The following is a 26,144-nucleotide window of genomic DNA, read 5'->3' on the forward strand; positions in this document are numbered from 1 at the left end:
TTTTGATGTGTATATATCTATAATTCGATTTATTTATATTATTGCCTATTTACTTGTTTTGATGTCTGTCTCCCCCTTCTAGACTATATGCCTGGTGTGGGCCGGGATTGTCTCTCTTTATTGCTTAGTACAAGCACTCTGGACACAGTAATTGCTCAATAAATACGACTGAAGGTATGAGGCGAGAGAGATGAGACTGAGACTTCACTTCTCTGTGCTTCAGTTACCTCACCTGTAAATTGGGGATTGAGATTGTGCACCCCATGTGGGCCATGGACATAGTAAGCGCTTAATAAATGCCATCATTATTATTATTATATTATTATTATGGACTGTGTCCAACCTGATTAGCTTGTATTCATTCATTCAATCGTATTTATTGAGTGCTCACTGTGTGCAGAGCACTGTACTAAGCGCTTGGTACCTCAATGCCCAGCACTTAGTAAGGGCTTGAACAAATACTGTACAAAAAAAAAAAAAAGATTCATCAGGCCCTCCCACAGTTCTCAGGGATTTCTCTCCGTGTTGTTGCTGATGTATTTATTTATTTTACTTGTACATATTTATTCTATTTATTTTATTTTGTTAATATGTTTTGTTTCGTTGTCTGTCTCCCCTTTCTAGACTGTGAGCCCGCTGTTGGGTAGGGACCATCTTTATATGTTGCCAACTTGTACTTCCCAAGCGCTTAGTCCAGTGCTCTGCACACAGTAAGCGCTCAATAAATACGATTGAATGAATGAGGCACATTGAGAAGGTTGGCAGGACAGTGCTCTGCACACAGTAAGCGCTCAATAAATACGATAGAATGAATTAGAGGAGCGAAGTGCAGGCCGGGTTGCATTAAGAGAGTAGCGAGGTGAGGTAGGAGGGGACAAGGTGATGGACTGCTTTAAAGCCCATGCTGAGGAGTTTTCTGTTCGATGCGGAGGTGGATGGGCAACCACTGGAGTTTCTTGAGGAGTGGGGAGACACAGACCGAACACTTTTGAAGAAAAATGATGGGCAACAGCGTGAACTACGGACTGGAGTGGGGAGAGTCAGGCGACAGGGAGCTCAGCAAGGAGGCTGATACAGTAATCAAGGAGGGACAGGATAAATCCTTGGATTAACGAGGTAGCAGTTTGGACGGAGAGGAAAGGGCGGATTTTTACGATGCTGTGAAGGTTGAACCAACAGGATTTACTGACAAATTGAATATGTGGGTTGAATGAGAGAGGAATCAGGGATAACGCCACCAGCAAGGCAAGCTCTGGCCTGTTTTTCTCAGAGGAAAGTGTGGGGTTGGAGGCTCATGGGGTCATGCAACCTCAAAGACCTGCAATATCCTCTAGACTGGAAGCTTGTAATGGGCAGGGAATGCGTCTACCAACTCTAGTTGTAATCTCCCAAGCACTTAGTACAGTGCTCTGCACACAGTAAGCACTCAATAAATACAAGTGATCGACTGATATCCCCCACCTTCTGCAAACACAGGCCCCACTCCCCTGGGGGCCAGCAGGCAGCTCTGGGGTCCCTCTTAATCAATCAATCAATCAATCAATCGTATTTATTGAGCGCTTACTGTGTGCAGAGCACTGTACTAAGCGCTTGGGAAGTCCAAGTTGGCAATATATAGAGACAGTCCCTACCCAACAGTGGGCTCACAGTCTAAAAGGGGTTTTTTCGGTTTCCTGCTTCCCATTGCAGGTTTTTGGGGATGAGGATCTTTTTCCATAGGTGGGCAGTCAGCACCTCAGCTGTACAGAACCCCCAATCCCATCCCTCTCCCTCACTGCCGAAATGCAGGAAAACTCAGGAACCGAGCCGTGGATTTGGGGAAATACCACTTTCCCCGCCTTGAGAGAGGTTTTTCCCGGGTGCCTTACCGTGGTCTTTCACCCCATTAATCAGCAGAGTTTCTCCGTGGTCTGAGGCAGAATCCTTCCCTTGTTGGTTTTCCATCAATTTAACCTCTTATTGCTTCATTCCACGCCCTGGTGCCCCATCCGACCTGCACATTTCCAAGCACGGAATCAGAGTTACGAAAACAGAGGAGAACAGAGTCGAGCATAAAGGTGCTTTTTTTAAAATGGTATTTTGTTAAGTGCTTACTATGTGCCAGGCACTGCTCTAGGTACAAAATGATCAGGTTGGATACAGTCCATATCCCATGATAACAACAACAATAATAATAATAATAATGGTATTTGTCAAACGCTTACTATATTCATTCATTCATTCAATCGTATTTATTGCGTGCTTACTGTGTGCAGAGCACTGTACTAAGCGCTTGGGAAGTACAAATCGGCAACGTATAGACGGTCCCTACCCAACAATGGGCTCACAGTCTAGAAGGGGGAGACAGACAACAAACAAAACAAAAGTAGGTGTCAATACTATCAGAATAAATAGAATTATAGCTATATACACATCATTAGTAAAATAAATATAGTAAATATGTACAAATAAAATAGAGTAATAAATATGTAGAAATATATACAAGTGCTGTGGGGAGGGGAAGGGGATAGGGCAGGAGCGGGGGTAATGGGGAGGGGAGAAGGAACCCTATATGCCAGGCACTGTACTAAGCGCTGCTGTAGATACGGAATAATGAGGTGGAACACAGTCCATATCCCATGATAATAATAATAATAAGGCAAAGTTGGGCATCTCGTCCTCCAAGGAGCGCAAACTCTCGGGGTGTCCTTCCCCCCGGCCCCATTCTGCTACGAGTGCCACCCTTGTATGGAGGCCGCATTTGATCCTGCAACTCTAGATTACCGATGGCCCCATGTGGGTTGTACAGGCCCTCTGCTTATTAGTAATAATAATGATAACAATAATAATTGTGGTATTTAAGACTATGAGCCCCACATGGGACAGCTATGTTCCAGGCACTAGATAAAGTGCTGGGGTGGACACAAGCAAATCAAGTGTCCCACGTAGGGCTCACAGTATTAACCCATTTTACAGATGAGGGAACTGAGGCACAGCAAAGTTAGGTGACTTGCCCAAGGACACACAAAAGACAAGTGGCAGAGCCGGGACTAGAACCCACGACCTTCTGATTCCCAGGCCCGTGCTCTATCCTCTACGCCACGCTGCTTCCGAACTTTCTACTTGCCATTTTTCCTCCTCCGCTGCTCCTTCCGCCTCCCTTTTGTCATCCCACCTTTGGGTCCTTCCCGCTATTTCTACCCTCCTCTGTGGGAAGCAGAGGATCTGAGGAGGTGAACAGACAGCCAACAATTTAGCTCTTTGGTGGTACCCCTAGGATGTTTAGCGGCAAAGGGATGCCGTGGGATGGGGGATTTAGCGGAGCACTTCCAAATATTCATATCTCCCTGTCCCGCTCTGACCGTGGATAATTCCGGGGAAGCTTTCCACCTCATTTTCACTAAAAAACTGGCCCAGGTCACCCGTACTGGACTCCTCCCAGCGGTCTGCCTCTCCCTCTCCACCCTCGGCGAAAAGCAGGATGAAAGGAAGAGGATAAATATTATGGTTTCCGCTCGATAGAGAACAGCACCTCTTCCACCAGGTAATGAAATCAGGCCCAGCTGCCTTAGACAAGTATTGGTTATCAGTAAAAATTAATGTACCATGAAATATATACAGGAGAAACACGCTTAAGTGTCCAGAATTATCCAATCTTCTCAGGCAAGGTGAGCCCGCCGACGGAGGGGATATTGCCGCTTTGAGATGTTATTCCTCCAAGTTGCCGGGTATTTCCTCCGACGGAAAATTCGGCCGGAGCAGCCTGGATTTGGGGCCTGGGCGGAAAGGGTCAAAGGCGGCCTGTTTTCGCTGTTGGGTGGGCACAGCAGGGGAGGGCGAGCGACATCTGCAAGATGACTTCCTGAGGTCCAAAGGTGGAGGAGAGGAGCAAGCCTGAGTTCCCGCCGGACACTCTGTCCCTTGGCCGGTGACGCGGAAACGTCCCTCTGCCTCCTTCGGCCGGCCGGTGCCGAGCCGGGCCCGGCCAGAGGAGCTGACGGGGCGGGGACAACCTCTCCCCTCCGGAAAGGGCCGGAAGGAGGAGACGGCCGACGCTGGGGACAGTAGATCATCATCATCAATCGTATTTATTGAGCACTTACTATGTGCAGAGCACTGTACTAAGCGCTTGGGAAGTACAAATTGGCAACATATAGAGACGGTCCCTACCCAACAACGGGCTCACAGTCTCGTTCCCAGTTTCTCAAAGAGCGGGGTCAGGGCAGCCTCCCCTGAGGTGGCCAGGCTGGAGGCCCTGTTACTCTCTTTCGTTCATTCAGTCGTACTTATTGAGCGCTTACTGTGTGCAGAGCACTGGACTAAGCGCTTGGGAAGTACAAGTTGGCAACATATAGACACAGTCCCTACTAAGCACTTGGGCAGCACAAGTTCATCCATTCATTCATATTTATTGAGCGCTCACTGTGTGCAGAGCACTGGACTAAGCGCTTGGGAGATCCAAGTTCATCCATTCAGTCATACTTATTGAGCGCTTACTGTGTGCAGAGCACTGGACTAAGCGCTTGGGACGTACAAGTTCATTCATTCAATCGTATTTATTGAGCGCTTACTATGTGCAGAGCACTGGACTAAGCGCTTGGGAGGTCATCATCATCAATCGTATTTATTGAGCGCTTACTATGTGCAGAGCACTGTACTAAGCGCTTGGGAAGTACAAATTGGGAACATATAGAGAGAGTCCCTACCCAACAGTGGGCTCACAGTCTCAAAGGGGGAGACAGAGAACAAAACCAAACATGCTAACAAAATAAAATAAATAGAATAGATATGTACAAGTAAAATAAATAAATAAATAAATAAATAAATAAGTAGATGTAAAAATAATAATAATTATGGTATTTGTTATGCGCTTACTTTGTGGCAGGCGCTGCTCTAAGTGCTGTTCTGGTTCCTGGCACCCTAAAGGGCGGGTGAAAGATCACCTCAGCAACTGCCCAACTCACTCCCCACCCCCATCATCATCAGTTGTATTTATTGAGCGCTTACTATGTGCAGAGCACTGTACTAAGCGCTTGGGAAGTACAAATTGGCAACATATAGAGACAGTCCCTACCCAACAGTGGGCTCACCCCCATCCCTGATCTTCCCACGGAGCCGGGGCAGCAGGTCCAGAGCCTGCCCTCTGGGAACTTCTTGTCCGGTGAGGATGACAACAAATAACCCAGATTCATTCGGCTGCCGTTCTCGGTTGCCGTAACAACGATAGTACTAATCATAATAATTATAATAATAGTACTTCATCATCATCAATCGTATTTATTGAGCGCTTACTATGTGCAGAGCACCGTACTAAGCGCTCGGGAAGTACAAATTGGCAAGATATAGAGACAGTCCCTACCCAACAGTGGGCTCACAGTCTAAAAATAGTACTTGTTAAGCCCTTACTACATGCCAAGCACTGTTTTAAGCACTGGGGTAGATGCAAGGTAATCAGGTTGGACACAGTGCCTGTCCCACCTATGGCTCACACTCTTCATTCCCATTTTCCAGATGAGGTCACTGAGGACCAGAGAAGTGAAGTGACTTGCCCATGATCACACAGCAGACATGTGGTGGAGCTGGGATTAGAACCTATGACCTCCAACTCCCAGGCCTGTGCTCTATCCACTAAGAAATGCTGCTGTGGTATAATAATGATGTTGGTATTTGTTAAGCGCTTACTATGTGCAAAGCACTGTTCTAAGCGCTGGGGTAGATACAAGGTAATCAGGTTGTCCCACGAGGGGCTCACAGTCTTCATCCCCATTTTCCAGATGAGGGAACTGAGGCCCAGAGAAGTGAAGCGACTTGCCCCAAGTCACACAGCTGACAAGTGGTGGAGCCGGGACTTGAACCCACGACCTCTGGCTCCAAAGCCCGGGCTCTTTCCACCGAGCCACGCTGCTTGAAGTATCTGTTGAGGGCCTAGAGTGGGTTAAGTCCTGGGAAAAAGACCATCAGATCGGAACCAGTCCCTGTCCCGTATGGGCCGCCTAGTCTAAGGCAGAGAAGGAGATGGCGATTTAATCCCGTTTTACAGATGAGGAAACCGAAGCACAGAGAAGTGAAGTCTACTAGTATAGAGTTAATAGACACAGTCCCTGCTCTCAAGGAGCTTACAGTCCAGTGCAGGATGAAGATCACGGGGTGTGGACAGCTGCCCAGCCCGATCCCACCTAGCCGCCCTGGCTGCAGATGCCCCTGCCCAGTCCGGCCTGCTTCCCCATTCATTCATTCATTCATTCAGTCGTATTTATTGAGCGCTTACTGTGTGCAGAGCACCATACTAAGCACTTGGAAAGTCCAACCGGCCCCAATGGGGTGGCCAAGGGAATCGGGGGAAGAATGCGGTCAAGCGGCCCGGTGCACCAGGGGCCCACCTGTCCACCCCTGCCCACATGCTGGGCCACTCTCTTCTCCATCCCTCTTCGGACAATTGACCGACAGGGAGAATAAGGTGAGCGTGCCAGGAGACGCCAGCCTTACACTTTACCCAACTCGGGGGTCAGTCCCACCAGGGTGGGAAACCTGGTGAGCCCGCTGTTGGGTAGGGACTGTCTCTATATGTTGCCAATTTGTACTTCCCAAGCGCTTAGTACAGTGCTCTGAACACTGTAAGCGCTGAATAAATACGATTGATGATGATGATGGTGAGAGAGATGGTGTCTCTCTCTGTGCCTCCACCTCCAGGAGGGGCCGTCTCCCCGGGTCCCCCGCGGTATTCTTTAGGGGTGACTCCTCAGACACACCCCACAGCACAATCCCCCCCATGTGCAACTGATGGGCAGACAGGGCCAGGCCTGCTAGTGTGGAATCAGCCAGGGATCGACCTACAGGGTCCCCATGATGATGATGATGGTATTTGTTAAGCGCTTACTATGTGCCAAGCACTGTTCCATCTACCCCTCGCCCACCTCCAGCCCCATGTGAATCCAATCTGGTCTGGAACAGGAACACTCTACCCCGCGACTCTGGGCCTGGGCCTGACGGAGCTCTCTCTCTCTCGCTCTCTCTCCCTTTTCAAATAAAAATAATAATGATGGCATTTATTAAGTGCTTACTATGTGCAAAGCACTGTTCTAAGCATTGGGGAGGTTACAAGGTGATCAGGTTGTCCCACAGGGGGATCACAGTCTTAATCCCCATTTTCCAGATGAGGTAACTGGGGCACAGAGAAGTGAAGTGACTTGCCCCAAGTCACACAGCTGACAATTGGCGGAGCCGGGATTTGAACCTGCGACCTCTGACTCCGGGCTCTTTCCACTGAGCCACGCTGCTATTCGTTAAACATTTACTATGTCTCAAACGCTGTTCTATGCTCTGGGGCAGATCCAGGTTAATCAGGTTGGACACAGCTCCTGTCGCACCCCGGGATCACAGCCTACGTTGGAAGGAGAACAGGTACTGAATCCCCATTTTACAGTTGAAGAAACTGAGGCACTGGTTCACCCACCAACCAGTGACCCCCAGGGGTGGGGTTTGGGAAGATCTGGAAAAACTGTGAGATCTCTCCGACCACCTGGACCACTAGCCCCAACTACTTAACTCTGCCACGGTCTAGTCACCGAGGGCGTCCAGATCACCTTGCCACTGAGCTGGGCTTGAACTCCTCTCCCGGGCCCAGGGCTGGTGGGGCAGTCTCTCCTCCTTCTTCCTTCCCCTCCTTTTCATTCATTCATTCAATCGCATTTATTGAGCGCTTACTGTGTGCAGAGCACTGTACTAAGCGCTTGGGAAGTACACGTTGGCAACATATAGAGACGGTCCCTACCCAACAGTGGGCATTGGAAGCGCTTCATCTACAACCCGACCAGCGGCAAGTTCCTGGGGCGCGTGGCCAAGAGCTGGGGTGAGGGAACTGAGGCACAGAGAAGTGAAGTGACTTGCCCAAAGTCACACAGCTGACAAGTGGTGGAGCCGCGATTTGAACCCATGACGTATTACTCTATTTATTTACTATTACTCTATTTACTATTACTCTATTACTTACTATATTACAACTATACTATACTATACTATTACTTATTATTTACTATTACTCTATTTATTTATTATTACTCTATTATTACTCTATTTATTTATTTATTTTACTTGTACATATTTTATTTATTTTGTTAATATGTTTTGTTCTCTGTCTCCCCCTTCTAGACTGTGAGCCCACTGTTGGGTAGGGACCGTCTCTATATGTTGCCAACTTGTACTCTCCAAGCGCTTAGTACAGTGCTCTGCACACAGTAAGCGCTCAATAAATACGACTGAATGAATGAATCCCAGTGGGTATCCTCCCAGTGGGTATCCTTTTCCGGCCCCAGCAGCCTGCCGCGGAGGGCTTCCCAAATTCCCACCAACCCCAGGTGCTAATCTGCATAGATTAGAGGGGTGCCTCATTAGCAGAAAGTGTCCTAATTAGGATAAAAGGATGTCTTCTTAGGTGTCTCTCTCTGAGAAGGTTGGAGGGCTGGCTGGTTGGGGCAGAGGTGGCAATCAAACGTGATGGGATTGCACCATCAATCACGGGTTTGAGGGTGGGGGGAGGTAGAGCTCTGAAGGGCTGGTAATTATTATTATTATTATTATTATTGTTATTGTTATTGTTATTGTTATTATTATGGTATTGGTTAAGTGCTTAGCATTGCTAAGCACTGTTCTAAGCGCTGGGGTAGACACAGGGTAATCAGGTTGTCCCACGTGGGGCTCACGCTCTTAATCCCCATTTTATAGATGAAGCAACTGAGAATAATAATAATAACGATGGCATTTATTAAGCACTTACTATGTGCAAAGCGTTCTAAGCGCTGGGGTGATCAGGTTGTCCCACGGGGGGGCTCACAGTCTTCATCTTCATTTTACAGATGAGAAGTGGAGTGACTTGCCCAAGGTCACCCCACGGACAAGTGGCGGGGCCGGGATTAGAACCCACGTCCTCGGACTCCCAAGCCCGGGCTCTTTCCACTGAGCCACACTGCTTCAAATCTTCCAAACAATCACTCTTCTCCCCCTTCAAAGCCTTACTGAAGGCTCACCTCCTCCAGGAGGCCTTCCCAGACTGAGCCCCCCTTTTCCTCTGCTCCCCCTTCCCCTCCCCATCGCCCTGACTCCCTCCCTCTGCTCTACCCCCCTCCCTGCCCCACAGCACTTGTGTATGTATGCACTTATTTATTATTCCATTTATTTTATTAATGCTGTGTATAGATCTATAATTCTATTTATTTATATTGATGCTATTGATGCTTATCTACATGTTTTGTTGTCTGTTTCCCCCCTTCTAAACTGTGAGCCCGTTGTTGCGTAGGGACTGTCTCTATATGTTGCCGAATAGTACTTTCCAAGCGCTTAGTACAGTGCTCTGTAAATACGATTGAATGAATGAATGAATGTATGAATATACAGTGCTTAGTACAGTGCTTGGCTCACAGTGATCACCTCACAAATGCCATGATTATTAATTATAATAATAATAATAATAATAATAATGGCATTTATTAAGCGCTTACTATGTGCAAAGCACTGTTCTAAGCGCTGGGGAGGTTACAAGGAGATCAGGTTGTCCCACAGGGGGTTCACAGTCTTAATCCCCATTTTACAGATGAGGGAACTGAGGCACAAAGAAGTGAAGTGACTTGCCCAAAGTCACACAGCTGGCAATTGGCATTATTATCATTCACTTAAGTTCGGGCAGAGGAAGAAATATTAAGAAGAATGGAATCTCACCCCTGCTCTTGGGAAGGAGACACTCTAATGGGGAGAACTTGCAACCACAACAATGCAACCACACAACAGTGATAATATTTGGGGGTGTGTTAAGCACTTAGTTTTCTTAAATGGTACGTGTTAAGTGTGGCTTAGTGGATAGAACACAGGCTTGGGAGTCAAAAGGTCACGGGTTCTAATCCCGGCTCTGCCCCGTGTCTGCTGTGTGACCTTGGTCAAGTCACTTCACTTCTCTGGGCCTCACTTACCTCATCTATAAAACGGGGATTAAGATTGTGAGCCCTGTGTGAGACGGGGACTGTGTCCAACCTGATTACCTTGTATCTACCTCAGCGCTTAGAACAGTGCTTGGCACATGGTAAGCTCTTAACAAGTACCATTATTATTATTAATAATAATCACCGTTCTAAACTCTGGATCGGAGTTCTATTTAGTGACTTTAGCACCTTCCATTACTTATTTTACCCCTCACACCACCCCTGCGAGACAGGGTTCAGGTGGAGTTCATTTTACAGAAGGGGAAACTGAGGCATGGGGAGGTTAGTCAGGTGGCCGAGCCAGGACTAGAACCTGGGATTGCCGATTTCTAGGGCTGCATCCATTCCACTACACCACTCTGCTTCCCCAAGGCTTATTTTATGCCACGTACGGAGCAGACGCAAGATAAGTTGTTCCCCATTTTACAGATGAGGAGACGGAGGCCCAAAGTTAAGTGACTTCCCCGGGTCACCCAGTTGGCAAGTGGCAGAGCCGGAATTGATCAATCGATGATATTTATTGAGCGCTTACCCAGCACAGAGCACTGTAATAAGCGCTTAGGAGAGTCCAGTATGACAGAATTGGTAGACGTGTGCCCAGCCCGCAACAAGCCTACGGTCTAGAGAGGGAGACGGACATTAATATAAATCAATAAATTATGGATTTGGACGTAAGTGCTGAGGGGAATGAGGAACCAGGCCCTTTCGCTTCCAGACCACTTTTCCTGCAGATAAAGCGGCAGAGGAGGAAACCTCAAGATCCCGAATGTCGGAAATATACGTGCAAATTTACAGAGACATCGAGGTATGCTGAGTGAGCAGTGGGATCAGGAAGGCTTTTGGGGAATGAGGATTATTTATTCATTCAGTCAGTCAGTCGTATTTATTGAGCGCTTACTGTGTGCAGAGCACTGTACTAAGCGCTTGGAAAGCACAATTCAGCAATAGAGAGAGACAATCCCTGCCCACAGTGGGCTTAGAGAAGCAGCGTGGCTCAGTGGAAAGAGCCCGTGCTTGGGAGTCGGAGGTCGTGGGTTCTAATCCCAACTCCGCCAACTGTCAGCTGTGTGACTTCGGGCAAGTCACTTCACTTCTCTGTGACTCAGTTCCCTCATCTGTAAAATGGGGATTAAGACTGTGAGCCCCACGTGGGACAACCTGATCACTTTGTAAACTCCCCAGTGCTTAGAACAGTGCTTTGCACACAGTAAGCGCTTAATAAATGCCATTATTATTATTATTACTATGCACTCAATGTACTGTCCTAGGCATTTGGGAACTCTGAGCATAATAACAGAAATAGAACTTCTTAGGCGCTTATGGTGGGGGAAAGCACTAAGCCCTGGGAAAGAAACTCATTGGTGGGGTCTGGACTCTCTTCCTGGTTCCCGAAGGACTCACGGTCTAAGACAGAGGAGGTATAAGCGGCTCCCATTGATGACCACAGCCCTTTCTAGACGCCTCTATCTTTCAAGTTTTTGTTTAATGGTATTTGTTAAACACTTACTGTGTGCCAGGCACTGTTTTAAGCACTGGGGTAGACACAAGGGGCTCGCAGTCTTAATCCCCATTGAACGGATGAGGAAACTGAGGCAGAGTGAAGTTGTGACTTGCCCACGGCCAAAGCAACAACCGGCAGAAGCGGGATTAGAACCCAGGACGTTTGGATTTCCAGGGCCGTGCTCCAACCACTGCTTCTCCAGGTCCAATTCCCGAGAGATCTAGAGACGAGGGGAACTGCATGGCCTAATGGAAAGAGCTCGGCCTCGGAGTCAGAGGCCCTGAGCTCTAATCCCACTTCCCCACTTGCCTGCTATGTGACTTTATTACCCTGGGCCTCAGTTTCCTCACCTGTAAAATGGGGATTCAATACCGGAGCTTCCTCCTACTTAGACCGTGAGCCCTGTGGGACAGGGACTGTGTCCAATCCGACTAACTCGAATCTACCGCAGGGCTTGGCACATTGTGAGCGCTTAATAAAGATCCCAATTGTTATTTTCCCCAAGATTAGAGATTCCCAAAGAGCAACACAACCCCTGTATTTCCCCAGCTCACTCACGCAGAATCAAAGCGTTGAGCACAAGACATACCACACTTCGACCTCCGCTCTCAATAACGACGTCCAGTAGCGAGGCGAGGAGCTGGAAGCGGCGGGGGGAGTGTCTGGAGGCCAGGCAGCGGAGGCTGTGGTATTTTCATATAAATACCATCCAAACAACTCCGGCGGCTGATTTAGATTTCCCCAACCGATGAGCGTTTCTGGACAGTGGCGGCAAATTATGCGGGGTTTTAATCTATTTTGAGCTAAAATTGATTAGCGCTTTCTGAAGAATACGCTGCAAATTGCTTCGCTAATCACGGCAAATCAAGCCACGTAACGACATTAAAATAACATTAGCATCGAGACAGGTAGCGAGGAGATGCTCTATTAAGGAGGCGGCTGGCGAGAACAGCCCCCGCTGGTCCGTCGGGTCCTGGGGACGGCCTCGAGGTGGCAGGGGATAGGGACGTGGGCGGTGGGAACTTTAATTAATAATACCGATGGTATCTGTTAAGCGCTTACTATGTGCCAGGCACTGTACTAAGCGCTGGGGTGGATACAAGCAAATCAAGCTGTCCCAAGTGGAGCTCACCGTCTCAATCCCCATTTTCCAGATGAGGTAACTGAAGCACAGAGAAGTGAAGTGACTTTCCCAGGGTCACACAGCAGTCAAGACGCAGAGCCGGGATTAGAACCCATGACCTTCTGATCCCCAGGCCTGCGGTCTATCCATTATTCAAGTCCCCATGAATCGGGTAGAATCCCGCTCAGAGGAATTTCCCAAATCATCCAAACTGGCTTCAACCCTAGATCGTGGCCCAGGCCCGGGGGGCGAGGAAACTTAAGGGTCATAAGCTTTGGCTCGGTATAGCTCTGAGTGGCTACCCATTTAAGCTTGAAAAGCAAAACTGCGGAAAGGAATCCAAACCCACTTCCGATTTCTTCCCCTCCTCTTTAAAAAATTTCCCTCCAAATGATCCCAAACCAAAATTGCACCCACGCCCAGACTGCATCAGTCAACTTATTATGATGATGACGATCACTATCACCATCATTATTATCATCATCATCAATATCAATGATTCTACTACTACTAATAATAATATTTGATCAGCACTTATTAGGGGCCAAGCACTGGGCTAAGCACTGGGGTAGATACAGGCTAATCAGATCGGACAGTAAATAAAAATAATCACTGTGATTTGGCTGGGTAGGGTTCATTCATTCACTCATTCAGTCGTATTTATCGAGCGTTTACTGTGTGCAGAGCACTGTACTAAGCGCTTGGGAAGCACAAATCGGCAACATATACAGACGGTCCCTACCCAACAACGGGCTCACAGTCTAGAAGGGGGAGATGGACAACAAAACAAAACAAGTAGACAGGTGTCCCACCCAGCCCCGCCAACCCCTCCTTGGCACATTCATTCAACCGTATTTATTGAGCGCTTACTGTGTGCACAGCACCGTACTGAGTACAAGTCGGCAACATATAGAGACGGTCCCTACCCAACAACAGGCTCACGGTCTAGAAGGGGGAGACGGGCAACAAAACAAAACAAGTAGACGGGAGTCCCACCCAGCCCCACCAACCCCTCCTTGGCACATTCGTACTTATTGAGCGCTTATTGTTGACACAGCTCCTGTCCTAGACATTGAAGAACGGGAGAGAAGGCAAAGGAGCAGTCAGTGTAAGTGCCAGGGGGGGAGTCCAGGCTGAAAGGATGCTACTAGCTCTTGGCCAGCCCCCGAGGGACTGTGGAAAATGCTGGCTGCCCACCAGAGAGCTTCCTGAGGGGGGGCAAGGCAAATGAAGCAAGAACTTGGGCACTTCAGGGGACATCTTGCCTCTCTCGTCAAACCCTGGGATGCTTCATCGTGTGCAGACCTCTTCAACCGGGCGAGTAGATGCTGGGAGTAGAGTCCCTTTTTCCATGCTATTTGCTAAGCGCTTCCACTGTGCCAGGCACTGAAGTGGAGACGAGCTAAGCAGATTGGACGCGGTCCCTGTATCACATGGGGCTCACAGTCTTAACCCCCATTTCACAGATGAGGTAACTGAGGCCCACGGAAGTGAGGTGACTTGCCCAAGGTCACCCAGCAGAGCGGCAGAGCCGGGATTAGACCCCAGGTCCTTCTGACTTCAAGTCCCGTGCTCTAGCCGCGAGGCCACGCTGCTTCTTTTGAAAGGAGGGCCAGAGTCTGAGGTGGCCCTGATGGGAAGATCTGAAAAACCCCATCATCATCATCATCACCAATCGTATTTATTGAGCGCTTACTGTGTGCAGAGCACCGTACTAAGCGCTTGGGAAGTACAAGTTGGCAACATATAGAGACAGTCCCTACCCAACAGTGGGCTCACAGTCTAGAAGGGGGAGACGGAGAACAAAACCAAACATATTAACAAAATAAAATGAATAGAATAGATATGTACAGGTAAAATAAATAAATAAATAAATAAATAAATAGAGTAATAAATATGTACAAACATATATACAGGCCATCAGCTGCTGGCCTAAGGAAGGTTGTGTGGGTGTGTATTTGTGTGTGTATGCGTGTGTGTTTTGGGTGGGTGGGGGCGCGGGGGATGCAGTTGCTGAGTTCTGGCTGGAGGGAGAAGGAGGCAAATAAGCCAGTCAGCCTAACATGACCGGAGGAAAAAGTATGCTGGGATCATTCTCCTCAGCTTCTTCTACTAGGCAGTGATAGGAGGCAAACCTTTCCTGGAGACAGCAGCCTAAGAGGCCTTCCTCAAAGGGGATGGGAGTTCATCAGGATTGTGGATGGGGATTGATCAGATGCTCATCAATAATAATCACTGTGGGATTTGGTCAGGGGTAAACACAAGCAGCTCGGACACAGTCCCTGCCCCACCATCTAAAAGGAAGGGAGAACTGGTATTTAATGCCCATTTTCCAGATGAGGAAACCGAGGCACCGAGAAGTAAAGCGTCTTTCCCCAAGTCACCCAGCAGGCAAGTGGCAGAGCCTGGATAAGAACCCAGGTTTCCTGATTCCTGGTCCTGTGCTCCCTCCTCACCATTGGCTTTAAATCACTCAATCGCCTCACCCCCTCTTACCACACCTTGCTGCTCTCCTACTACAACGCAGCCCGCACACTTCGCTCCTCTAACACTAATCTTCTCACTGTACCTCGATCTCATCCATCTCACCGCTGACCTCCTGCCCACATCCTGCTTCTGAGCTCAAGGCCCTACTGAGAGCTCACCTCCTCCAGGAGGCCTTCCCAGACTGAGCCCCCTCCTTCCTCTCCCCCTCCTCCCCCCCGCTTTACCTCCTTCCCTTCCCCACAGCACTCGTATATATGGATATATGTCTGTACGTATTTATTACTCTATTTATTTTACTTGTACATATCTATTCTATTTTATTTTGTTAATATGTTTTGTTTTGTTCTGTCTCCCCCTTCTAGACTGTGAGTTGGGTAGGGACCGTCTCTACATGTTGCCAACTTGTACTTCCCAAGTGCTTAGTACAGTGCTCTGCACACAGTAAGTGCTCAATAAATACGATTGATTGATTGATTGATTGACTGACCGACCTGGAACGCCCTCCCTCCTCATATGCGACAGACAATGACTCTCCCCCACTTCAAAGCCTCACTGAAGGCACATCTCCTCCAAGAAGCCTTCCCAGCCTAAGCCCTCCTTTCTTCTCTCATTCCCTTCTGCACTGCCGTGACTCACTCCCTTTATTCATTCCCCCCTCCCAGCCACACACACAGCATTTATATAATAATAATGGCATTTATTAAGCGCTTACTATGTACAAAGCACTGTTCTAAGTGCTGTATACATATCCAGCACTTAGAACAGTACTTACTATGTTACAATGACTTGTGCAATGACTTGGCACATAGTAAGCGCTAAAAAATACCATCATTATTATTATTATTATCTGTAATTCATTTTTATATTAATGTCTTAATATTATATTTATATATTATTTTTATATTAATGTCTGTCTCCCCCTCTAGACTGTAAGCTCGTTGTGGGCAGAGAATATGCTTGTTCATTGTTTTACTGTACGCTTCCAAGCACTTAGTACAGTGCCCTGCACACAGTAAGCGTTCATTCATTCATTCATTCATTCAATCGTATTTATTGAGCGCTTACTGTGTGCACAGCACTGTACTAAGTGCTTGGGAAGTACAAGTTGGCAACATATAGAAACGGTCCCTACCCAACAACGGGCTCACAGTCTAGAAGGGGGAGACAGACAACAAAACAAAACATGTGGTCAGGTGTCAAGTCATCAGAATAAACGGAGGTAAAGCTAGATGCACATCATTGACAAAATAAATAGAATAGTAAATATGTACAAGTAAAATAAATAGAGCACTCAATAAATACGAATGACTGACTGACTCCATTAAGCTATGCTGCTTCTGCCGTCTCCCTCCCTCGGACTCCTCTCCCCACCAGATTCCCACTATATTCGTTCCTTCCCATCCCACGCCGGCCCCTATTTAAGTAATCTTTCGGGGTGACTTCACTGAACCAGAACAAGAACAAGGAAGTAGCAAGAGAGACAATTCTCTCAGGGAGGTAGCTACAGTTCATCTCTCTGGTTGGATGAAAAAATTCCAAAATAGCACGATGTTCACGCACAAACACACACACACACACACGCTCGCAGGCACACAACACGCACATATGTCCGCACACTGCAACAGGAAGTGTGAATGGCTGTGGGAAAATTGGAATCACGACCGGCTATAATCGCAAGGCACAGGCACTCGGGAAAAAAATAAGAGCGAGAGAGACACTCCAGATGATTCACAAGTCGGCGTCCCTTCAACTGGCTGTCTGTTTATCACAACTTCTCTGTTCCTCAGCATGGCAGGCTGGGAGAAATTGCAGCCTATCGGCAGCGCGTTTATAAAGATAAATGAGTTCTCTAGCCTGGAGAAAGATGCTTCCCGTTACCTGGCATTTTGTTCTCCCGTGCCCAGGAACCCTGCAAGGACAGAATGACCGGGATATTAAGAGGTGAAATGGAGAGATCCCTCTAAATCCATCAATCGATAGAATTTATCGAGCGCTTACTACGTGCACTAAGCACTTGGGAGAGGACAACGCAACAGAGTTGGCAGGCACGTTCCCTGCCCGCAACGAAATTACAGTCTAGAGGGGAAGCAGGCATTACTATAAATGAATAATTTATTAGATATAATTTAAAGATATGTGATTAAGTGCTGTGGGGTGGTGAGGCGAATAGCCGGTGCTCAAAGGTCACAGATCCAAGCGCACACACAATTCAGAAGGGAGAGAGAGAGCCAAGGAAAAGAGGACCTAATTGGGGAAGGTCTCTTGGAGGAGGTGACCTTAAAAATAATAAAGGCGTGTGATCAATGCAGCGTGGCTTGGTGAATAGAGCATGCCCTGGGAGTCAGAAGGACCTGGGTTCTAGTCCCGGCTTTGTCACATGCCTGCTGTGTGACCTTGGGCAAGTCACTTCACTTCTCTGGGCTTCAGTTACCTAATCTGTAAAATGGGGATAAGAATGTGAGCCATACGTGGGACAGGGACTTTGTCCAATCTCTCCCCCTTGTCCCCCTCTCCATCCCCCCCATCTTACCTCCTTCCCTTCCCCACAGCAACTGTATATACGTTTGTACATATTTATCACTCTATTTATTTATTTTACTTGTACATATCTATTCTATTTATTTTATTTTGTTAATATGTCTGGTTTTGTTCTCTGTCTCCCCCTTCTAGACTGTGAGCCCACCGTTGGGTAGGGACTGTCTCTATATGTTGCCAACTTGCACTTCCCAAGCGCTTAGTACAGTGCTCTGCACACAGTAAGCGCTCAATAAATACGACTGATTGATTGATTGATTGATTAGCTTACAACCACCTCAGCGTGTAGTACAGTGCTTGGCACAGAGTAAGGGCTTAACAAGTACCATAATTACTATTATTATTATGTGCCAAACACTGTATTACGAGTATTAGGGAAGAGACAAGGTAATAGGTAATACTGTCTTATTCAGTACAGAGCACTGTAGTCAGCGCTTGCGAGAGTGCAGTAGATGAATAGTCCCCCTTCTAGACTGTGAGCGCGTTGTTGGGTAGGGACCGTCTCTATATATCACCAATTTGTACTTCTCAAGCGCTTAGTACAGTGCTCTACACACAGTAAGCACTCAATAAATACGATTGAATGAATGAATGAATGAATGAACAGGCATGATTCCTGCCCTCAAGGAGTTTACAATCCTAACAAATCAATCATTCAATCAGTCGTATTTATGGAGCCCTTAGTGTGTGCAGAGCATGGCACTCAACATTTGGGAATCTAGTGGGGGGGTCAGAGTTTAAATATTGGACATGCGTGCTGTGCAGAATAATTGACAATTACTTTCCCCCGCCTTTCAGAGCCTTACTGAAGCCACATTCCTCTAAGAGTCCTTCTCTAAGCCCTCCTTTCCTCTTCTCTCACTCCCTTTTGCATTGCCCTGACTTGCTCCCTTTATTCATTCCCCCTCCCAGCCCCATAGCACTAACATACGTATCTATAATTTATTTACTTACATTAATGTCTGTCTCCCATCTAGACGGTAAGCTCGCTGTGGGCAGGGAATGCGTCCGTTTCTTGTTACACGGTACTCTCCTGAGCACTTGGTACAGTGTTCTGCAAACAGTCAGCGCTCAGTAAATATGATCGACTGACTGACTACCTAAGGGTGGGGACTCCTGTGCTTAGGAAGGGAGGGAAGCAGGGGCGGGAGATGAGAGGTTAGTCAAGGAAGGCTTCCTGGAGGAGGTATGATTTTAATAGGGCTTGGAAGATGGAGAGAGTGGTGGTCTTTTGGATATAAAGGGGGAGGGTTCCAGGCCAAAGGGTGGGGATAAGCAAGGTGTGGATGGCAAGAGAGACAAGAACTTTAAATAACATGCCCCCTCCTACGCCATCTCACTACTCTCCTACTACAGCCCGTCCCGCAAACTTCACTTCTCTAATTCCAATCTCATCACAGTACCTCAATTTCATCTATCTGGCCGCTACCTCTCGCCCACATCCTGCCTCTGGCCTAAAACGCCCTCCCTCTTCACATCCTACAGATAATTACTCTCCCCACCTTCAAAGCCTTATTGAAGGCACACCTCTTCCAAGAGGCCTTCCCTGATGAAGCCCCCATTTCCTCTTCTCCCACATCGCCCTGACTTGCTCCCTTTATTCGTCCCCCCCTCCCAGCCCTGCACCACTTACATACCATATCTGTCATTTATTTACTTTTATTACCTTTACATGAATAAAGTAATGTAAGCTCGTAAGCTTACATTAATGTAATGTAAGTAATGTAAGACTGTAAACTCGTTGTGAGCAGGGAACGTGTCTGTTTATTGTTGCATTATACTCTCCCAAGCACTTAGTACAGAGAAGCAGCATGGCCTACTGGATAGAGCACAGGGCTGGGAGTCAGAAGGTCATGGGTTCTAATTCTGGCTCTGCCCTTTGTCTGCTGGGTGACCTTGGGCAAGTCACTTCACTGCCTTGGGTCTCAGTTCCCTCATCTGTAAAATGGGGGTTAAGACAGTGAGCCCTCTGTGGGACAGGGACTGTGCCCAACCCCATTACCTTGTATCTGCCCCAGTGCTTAGAACAGTGCCTGCCAGATAATAAGCGCTTAACAAATACCACAATTATTAGACTGTAAGCTTGTTGTGAGCAGGGAATGTGTCTGTTACATTGTTATAGTGTAATAATAATAATGGCATTTATTAAGCACTTACTACATGCAAAGCACTATTCTAAGCGCTGGGGAGGTTATAAGGAGATCAGGTTGTCCCACGGGGGGCTCACAGTCTTCATCCCCATTTTACAGATGAGGTCACTGGGGCACAGAGAAGTTAAGTGACTTGCCCAAAGTCACACAGCTGACAAGTGGCGGAGCTGGGATTTGAACCCATGACCACTGACTCCAAAATCCATGCTCTTTCCACTGAGCCACGCTGCTGCTCTGCACATAGTAAGCGCTCAATAAACACCACTGATTGATCGAGAGGAAGCCAGAGCAAGTGACTTCAGGGAGCAGACTGTGGCTACCTGAAGGACTTGCATAAAGACAGGAATAACTCCAGTACCGGCTACCTGAATAAATCAGGAGGCAACTGTGCTCTGGAGCACAGATTTCCCAAAATCTTTGTGGTGCCCCGGACCTAATACCTCTTGTTAGCGTGGGCTGGCTCCAGTCTGAGGATCTCGTACTCCTGAAACTTCACTTTATTTTAAAGCTTAGCTCATCATCATCATCATCATCAATCATATTTATTGAGCGCTTACTGTGTGCAGAGCACTGTACTAAGCGCTTGGGAAGTACAAGTTGGCAACATATAGAGACAGTCCCTACCCAACAGTGGGCTCACAGTCTGTGATTTATTAATTGATGACAGTCTGCTCAAACTGCACGTAAATCACCGGACTATTTTAAAGGGAGAAAGGAACGCGACAGGATCACTCACTCACTTCCAGCCCCGACCTTTGATTCCCCTGAGCAAAATGCCTGTCACAAACTGGCCTTCAAGAACGCTGGCGTGTAAGAAGCCAATTCAATCAATCAATCAATCAATCAATCGTATTTATTGAGCTCTTACCGTGTGCAGAGCACTGTACTAAGTGCTTGGGAAGTCCAAGTTGGCAACATATAGAGACGGTCCCTACCCAACAGTGGGCTCACAGTCGAGAAGGGGGAGACAGAGAACAAAACAAATCATACTAACAAAATAAAATAAATAGAATAGATATGTACAAGTAAAATAAATAAATAAATAAATAGAGTAATAAATATGTACAAACATATATACAGGTGCTGTGGGGAAGGGAAGGAGGTAAGCTTACATTAATGTAATGAAATGCAAGTAATGTAAGTAATGTAAGACTGTAAGCTTGTTGTGAGCAGGGGACGTGTCTGTTTATTGTTACAAAATAAAATAAATAGAATAGATATGTACAAGTAAAATAAATAGAGTGATAATTCATGTTTTAAAAAAATTATTCCTAAAATCTTGAAGAATTCCCCCACTTAAGCAGCCTATGTTCTGTTATGGTGGATGCCTCCCCTCAGCCCAATAAATTCTCTCAGTTGCAAATGAATACCACAGGATACAATAAAGCTGCTACACCTGTCTGGGTTTTATGGGGTTTCTTCATCGGAGTGGGCTGATTTTTATAACCTCTCGCGCCTCAGTATCCCCTCTCAGGGCCCCTACGCCACAGTTTTCTCAGCTGTATCCCTGACACTATGAGTTTGTAGCCCAAGCGGAGAGTTCACATGCTGCTTCAAAACTGGGCTATGGTGGACCCCCAGAAATCAGTAATTATTCATTCATTCATTCAATCGTATTTATTGAGTGCTTACTGTGTGCAGAGCACTGTACTAAGCGCTTGGGAAGTACAAGTTGGCAACATACAGAGACAGTCCCTACCCAACCACGGGCTCACATTCTAGAAAATAATGATGATGGCATTTACTAAGCGCTTACTATGTGCCATGCACTGTTCTAAGCGCTGGGACAGACACAAGGTAATCAGGTTGTCCCATGGGGGGCTCACAGTCTTAATCCCCATTTTACCGATGAGGTAACTGAGGCACAGAGAAGTGAAGTGTGCTCTGTGCCAACTGAATTGCTCACTAGAAACACTGTCTGATTTCCCTTCGGAGCATGGGCCCTCTAAGCTGTTCTGCAATGATAATAATAATAATAATAATAATAATAATAATAATGGCATTTGTTAAGCGCTTACTATGTGCAAAGCACTGTTCTAAGCGCTGGGGGGATATAATGTGATCAGGTTGTCCCACATGGGGCTCACAGTCAATCCCCGTTTTATCAATAAAAATAACGATAATATTAATAATTATGCTATTTGTTAAGCATTTACTATGTACACTGTACTAAGCACTGGGGTGGATGCAAGGCAATCGGGTTGGACGCAGTCCCTGTCCCACGTGGGGCTCACAGTCTCAGTCCCCATTTTACAGATGAGGTAACCGAGGCACAGAGAAGGGAAGTGACTTGCCCAACGTCACAAAGCAGACAAGTGATAGAGCCAGGATTAGAACCCATGACCTTCTGAATCCCAGGCCCATGCTCTACCCACTCAGCCACACTGCTTGTCAATCAATTGATCAGTGCAGAAGATCAGCAGAAGCCCAACCTGCAGAAGAGAAAGCCGAGGACCGTTTTCCTAATAGATGGCACATATCTTTATACTCTGCCGCTTCCTCTATCTGTAATTTATTTTAACGTCTGCCTTCCCCTCTGGACTGTAAGATCATCAAGAGAAGCAGCGTGGCTCAGTGGAAAGAGCACGAGCTTGGGAGCCAGAGGTCATGGGTTCTAATCCCGGCTCCGCCACTTGTCAGCTGTGTGACTTTGGGCAAGTCACTTCACTTCTCTGCGCCTCAGTGACCTCGCCTGTAAAATGGGGATTAAGACTGTGAGCCCCACGTGGGACAATTTGATCACCTTGTATCCCCCCCAGTGCTTAGAACAGTGCTTCGCACATAGTAAGCACTTAACAAATGTTATTATTATTATTATTATCAAGGGCAGGGATCAAGTCTACCAACTTTCTTGTACTGGCTTCTTCCAAGCATTAGGTACAGTGCTTTGCACACAGTAAAAGCTCAATGCACACCACTGATTGACTGGTCTCTGAAGGGCTAGTTGTTTACTTTTTTCCGTGTTCACGGAGGAGAGAAGCAGTAAGTGAGAACAGACAAGCCTGGAAAGAAAGAATGCCCTGATAATGAAGTGGTGAGGGGCCCCATTTTGGAAAAATGAGAGGAAGTGGGGCTCCGTTCTTTTGTGTGGACTGAGGGGCCTTAAAAATCAATCAATCAACCAATTAATGGTAAGTATTGAGCACCTAATGCCTGCAGAGCACTGGACTAAGCGCTTGGGCGAGTATACTATAACAGAGTTCGGAGACACGTTCTCTGCTCTCAAAGTGATTACTTAATAAGTGCTGTGGGCTTGAAGGGGGGTGAATCAATCAATCAATCGTATTTGAGCGCTTACTTTGTGCAGAGCACTGAACTAAGTGCTAGGAAAGGCTGCAAATCCAAGTACAAGGGTGACACAGAAAGGAGTGGAAGAAGAGTAAATGAGGGCTTCGTTGGGGAAGGCCTCTCGGAGGAGATGTGCCTTCGGTAAGACTGTGAAGATGGGAAGAGTTGATTATTTGTCGGCAATGAAGAGGGAGGGCATTCCGGGCCATAACAGGGTGTGGGTGAGGGGTCGGTGGTGAGATGGATGAGACTGAGGTTCATTGAGTAGGGTGGCATTAGAGGAGGAAAGTGTGCGGGCTGCGTTGATGTAGTATATCAGCGAGGTAAAGTAGGAGGGGGCAAGGTGATTGAGTGCTTTAAAGCCTATGGTAAGGAGCTTCTGTTTGATGCAGAGGTGGATGGGCAACCGCGGGATGTTCTTGAGGAATAGGGAAACATGGACCGAATGGTTTTGTGCAAAAATGATCCAGGCAGCAGAGTGCAGTATGGACTGGAGTGGGGAGAGAGAGGAGGCCGGGAGGTCAGCAGGGAGCTTGATGCAATAATCAAGGTGGAATAGGATAAACACTTGGATTAACATGGACGGAGTTTGGATGGAGAGGAAAGGACCGATTTTTAGCTGCGTGGCTCTGTGACCTTGGACCAGTCACTTAAATTCTCTGTGCCTCAGTTACCTCATGAGTACAGATTTATTACTCTATTTATTTTACTTGTACATATTTACTATTCAATTTGTTTTGTTAATGATCATCATCATCACCAATCGTATTTATTGAGCGCTTACAGTGTGCAGAGCACTGTACTAAGCGCTTGGGAAGTACAAGTTGGCAACATATAGAGACAGTCCCTGCCCAACAGTGGGCTCACAGTCTAAAAGGGGGAATGATGTGCATCTAGCTTTATTTCTATTTATTCTGATAAGTTGACACCTGTCCACATGTTTTGTTTTGTTGTCTGTCTCCCCCTTCTAGACTGTGAGCCCGTTGTCGGGTAGGGACCGTCTCTATATGTTGCCAGCTTGTACTTCCCAAACACTTAGTATAGTGCTCTGCACACAGTAAGCGCTCAATAAATACAATTAAAGGAATGAATGACTGTGAAGGCCTTGTGGGACAGGGAGTATGTCCAAAATAATTAGCTTGTACCTACCCCAGTGCTTAGAACAGTGTTTGGCACGTAGTAAGTGCTTAACAAGTATCATAATCATTATTATTATTGCTATTTTAGCCATGCAGTGAAGGCTGAACCAACAGGATTTGGTGACAGATTGAATATATGAATTGAATGAAAGAGATGAGTCGAGGGTAACACCAAGGTTACGAGCTTGCGAGACAGGACGGATGGTGGTGGGGTCTACAGTGATGGGAAAGTCACGGGGAGGCCAGGGCTTGGGTGAGAGTATGAGTAGTTTTGTTCTGGACATATTAAGACTTTTAGACTGTGAGCTCACTGTTGGGTAGGGACTGTCTCTATATGTTGCCAACTTGTACTTCCCAAGCACCTAGTACAGTGCTCTGCCCACAGTAAGCGCTCAATAAATACGATTGATTGATTGATTAAGTTTGAGGTGTCGGCGGAACACCCAAGTAGAGATGTCCTGAAGGCAGGAGGAAATACTAGACTATAGAGAGAGAGCGAAATCAGGGCTGGAAATGTAGATTTGGAGGGAAAGACCCAAGAGTTATGCCCCTAGCTAGCTCTCTTCACAACATCTCCAGAATCTATTCCTTCCGTTCCATCCAAAAAGCTGCCCAGCCCTTGTCGGATCCTGCCTATCAACCTCCTCGCCGACCTCCCTGCCTCCTGTCCCTCCCCACTCCACTCTTTACTTTGCTGCCTGGATTGTTTTTTCTAAAATAAGTTCTAACCACATCTCCCTTCTCCTCAAGAACCTCCGAGAGTTACCCATCCACCTCCACATCAAACAGATCTCCTTACCTTCCGCTTTGAGACGCTCAACCGGCTCTCCCACTGTAACCCAGCCTTCATGCTTTGTTCACACCAACCTACTTCCTATACCTGGCTCTATCTCTCTTGCCATCAACACTGTGTTCACGTCCTGCCTCCTGTCTAGAATGCCCTCCCACTTCATATCCCACCGACTGCTACTGTTCCTCCCCTCTTCAAAGTCCTACTAAAATTGCAGCTCCTCCAGGACACCTTCCCTGACCAACCCCCCCAGCAAACTCGATCACTAGCTTTGCATGATGTTGCAAATGCAAGGGGAACCAAGTTTGCTATAGCAAGTTGGGTGGAAATCTCAGCCTTGGAAATGGATTACTGAGGCTGACTCTTCTAATCCAAAACACGAGCCGTCGAAGCATTTCAAAACAATAAAAAGTCAACGAGTGCCCAGGTGCCGAAACAGCCCTGGAGTGTACATACCCGTGAAGCCATTGGCGAACTTGGAAATGGTCAGCGAAGATCAATTCTCGTGGTTACTGAGCACCGACGCTTCACTTAACCCGTCGACTGCATATATACCTGTATATATGTGTATATGTTTGTACATGTTTATTACTCTATTTATTTATTTATCTTGTACATATCTATTCTATTTATTTTATTTTGTTAGTATGTTTGGTTTTGTTCTCTGTCTCCCCCTTCTAGACTGTGAGCCCGCTGTTGGGTAGGGACTGTCTCTATGTGTTGCTGACTTGTACTTCCCAAGTGCTTAGTACAGTGCTCTGCACATAGTAAGCACTCAATAAATATGATTGATTGATTGATTGATTGATCTCCCCACCCTATTCTCCCTCCCTTCTGCATCCCTACGCACTTGAATCTGTAACTCCTAAGCACTTAGGTACTCACCCCACCTCAAACGCTGCATCACTTTTGTCCAGAGCCGTATCTTCTGTTGCTCCCTTTACTTGGAATTTGTTTTGATGTCTCTCTCCTCCAGCTATATTGTAAGCTCCTTGAGGGCAGGTAAAGTAAAGGTACCTACTTTAATGCCTCCCAAATACAGTTCTCTGCACACAGTAAGCACTCGGTTCGGCTGATTGACAGTTCTGGGAATATTATCGCCATATGTAAACATTTAGGAGCCCACCCTCATCCTTTACCAGCCTGCCTTCTTCTGGGGAGGGGTGGGGGTAATCACAATAGCA

At 47.0% G+C, this 26,144-nt stretch overlaps 1 protein-coding gene and 1 non-coding gene across 2 annotated transcripts in view; one reads left to right on the plus strand and one right to left on the minus strand.

The window, feature by feature from the left end:
• Window positions 1-26,144, minus strand: part of NEXMIF (neurite extension and migration factor) — a 57,350-nt gene that overhangs the window by 7,974 nt on the left and 23,232 nt on the right. The window contains 1 exon segment of the mRNA XM_038747698.1: window positions 1,869-1,993. Coding sequence (XP_038603626.1) covers window positions 1,869-1,944 — 76 coding nt within the window. The 5' untranslated portion in view covers window positions 1,945-1,993.
• LOC119930306 lies at window positions 25,211-25,342 on the plus strand. Its single transcript, XR_005451786.1, has one exon. It is a non-coding gene; the product is annotated as a small nucleolar RNA SNORA66 (small nucleolar RNA).

This window comes from Tachyglossus aculeatus, chromosome 6 (assembly GCF_015852505.1).
Source record: "Tachyglossus aculeatus isolate mTacAcu1 chromosome 6, mTacAcu1.pri, whole genome shotgun sequence".
Lineage (NCBI taxonomy): Eukaryota > Metazoa > Chordata > Mammalia > Monotremata > Tachyglossidae > Tachyglossus > Tachyglossus aculeatus.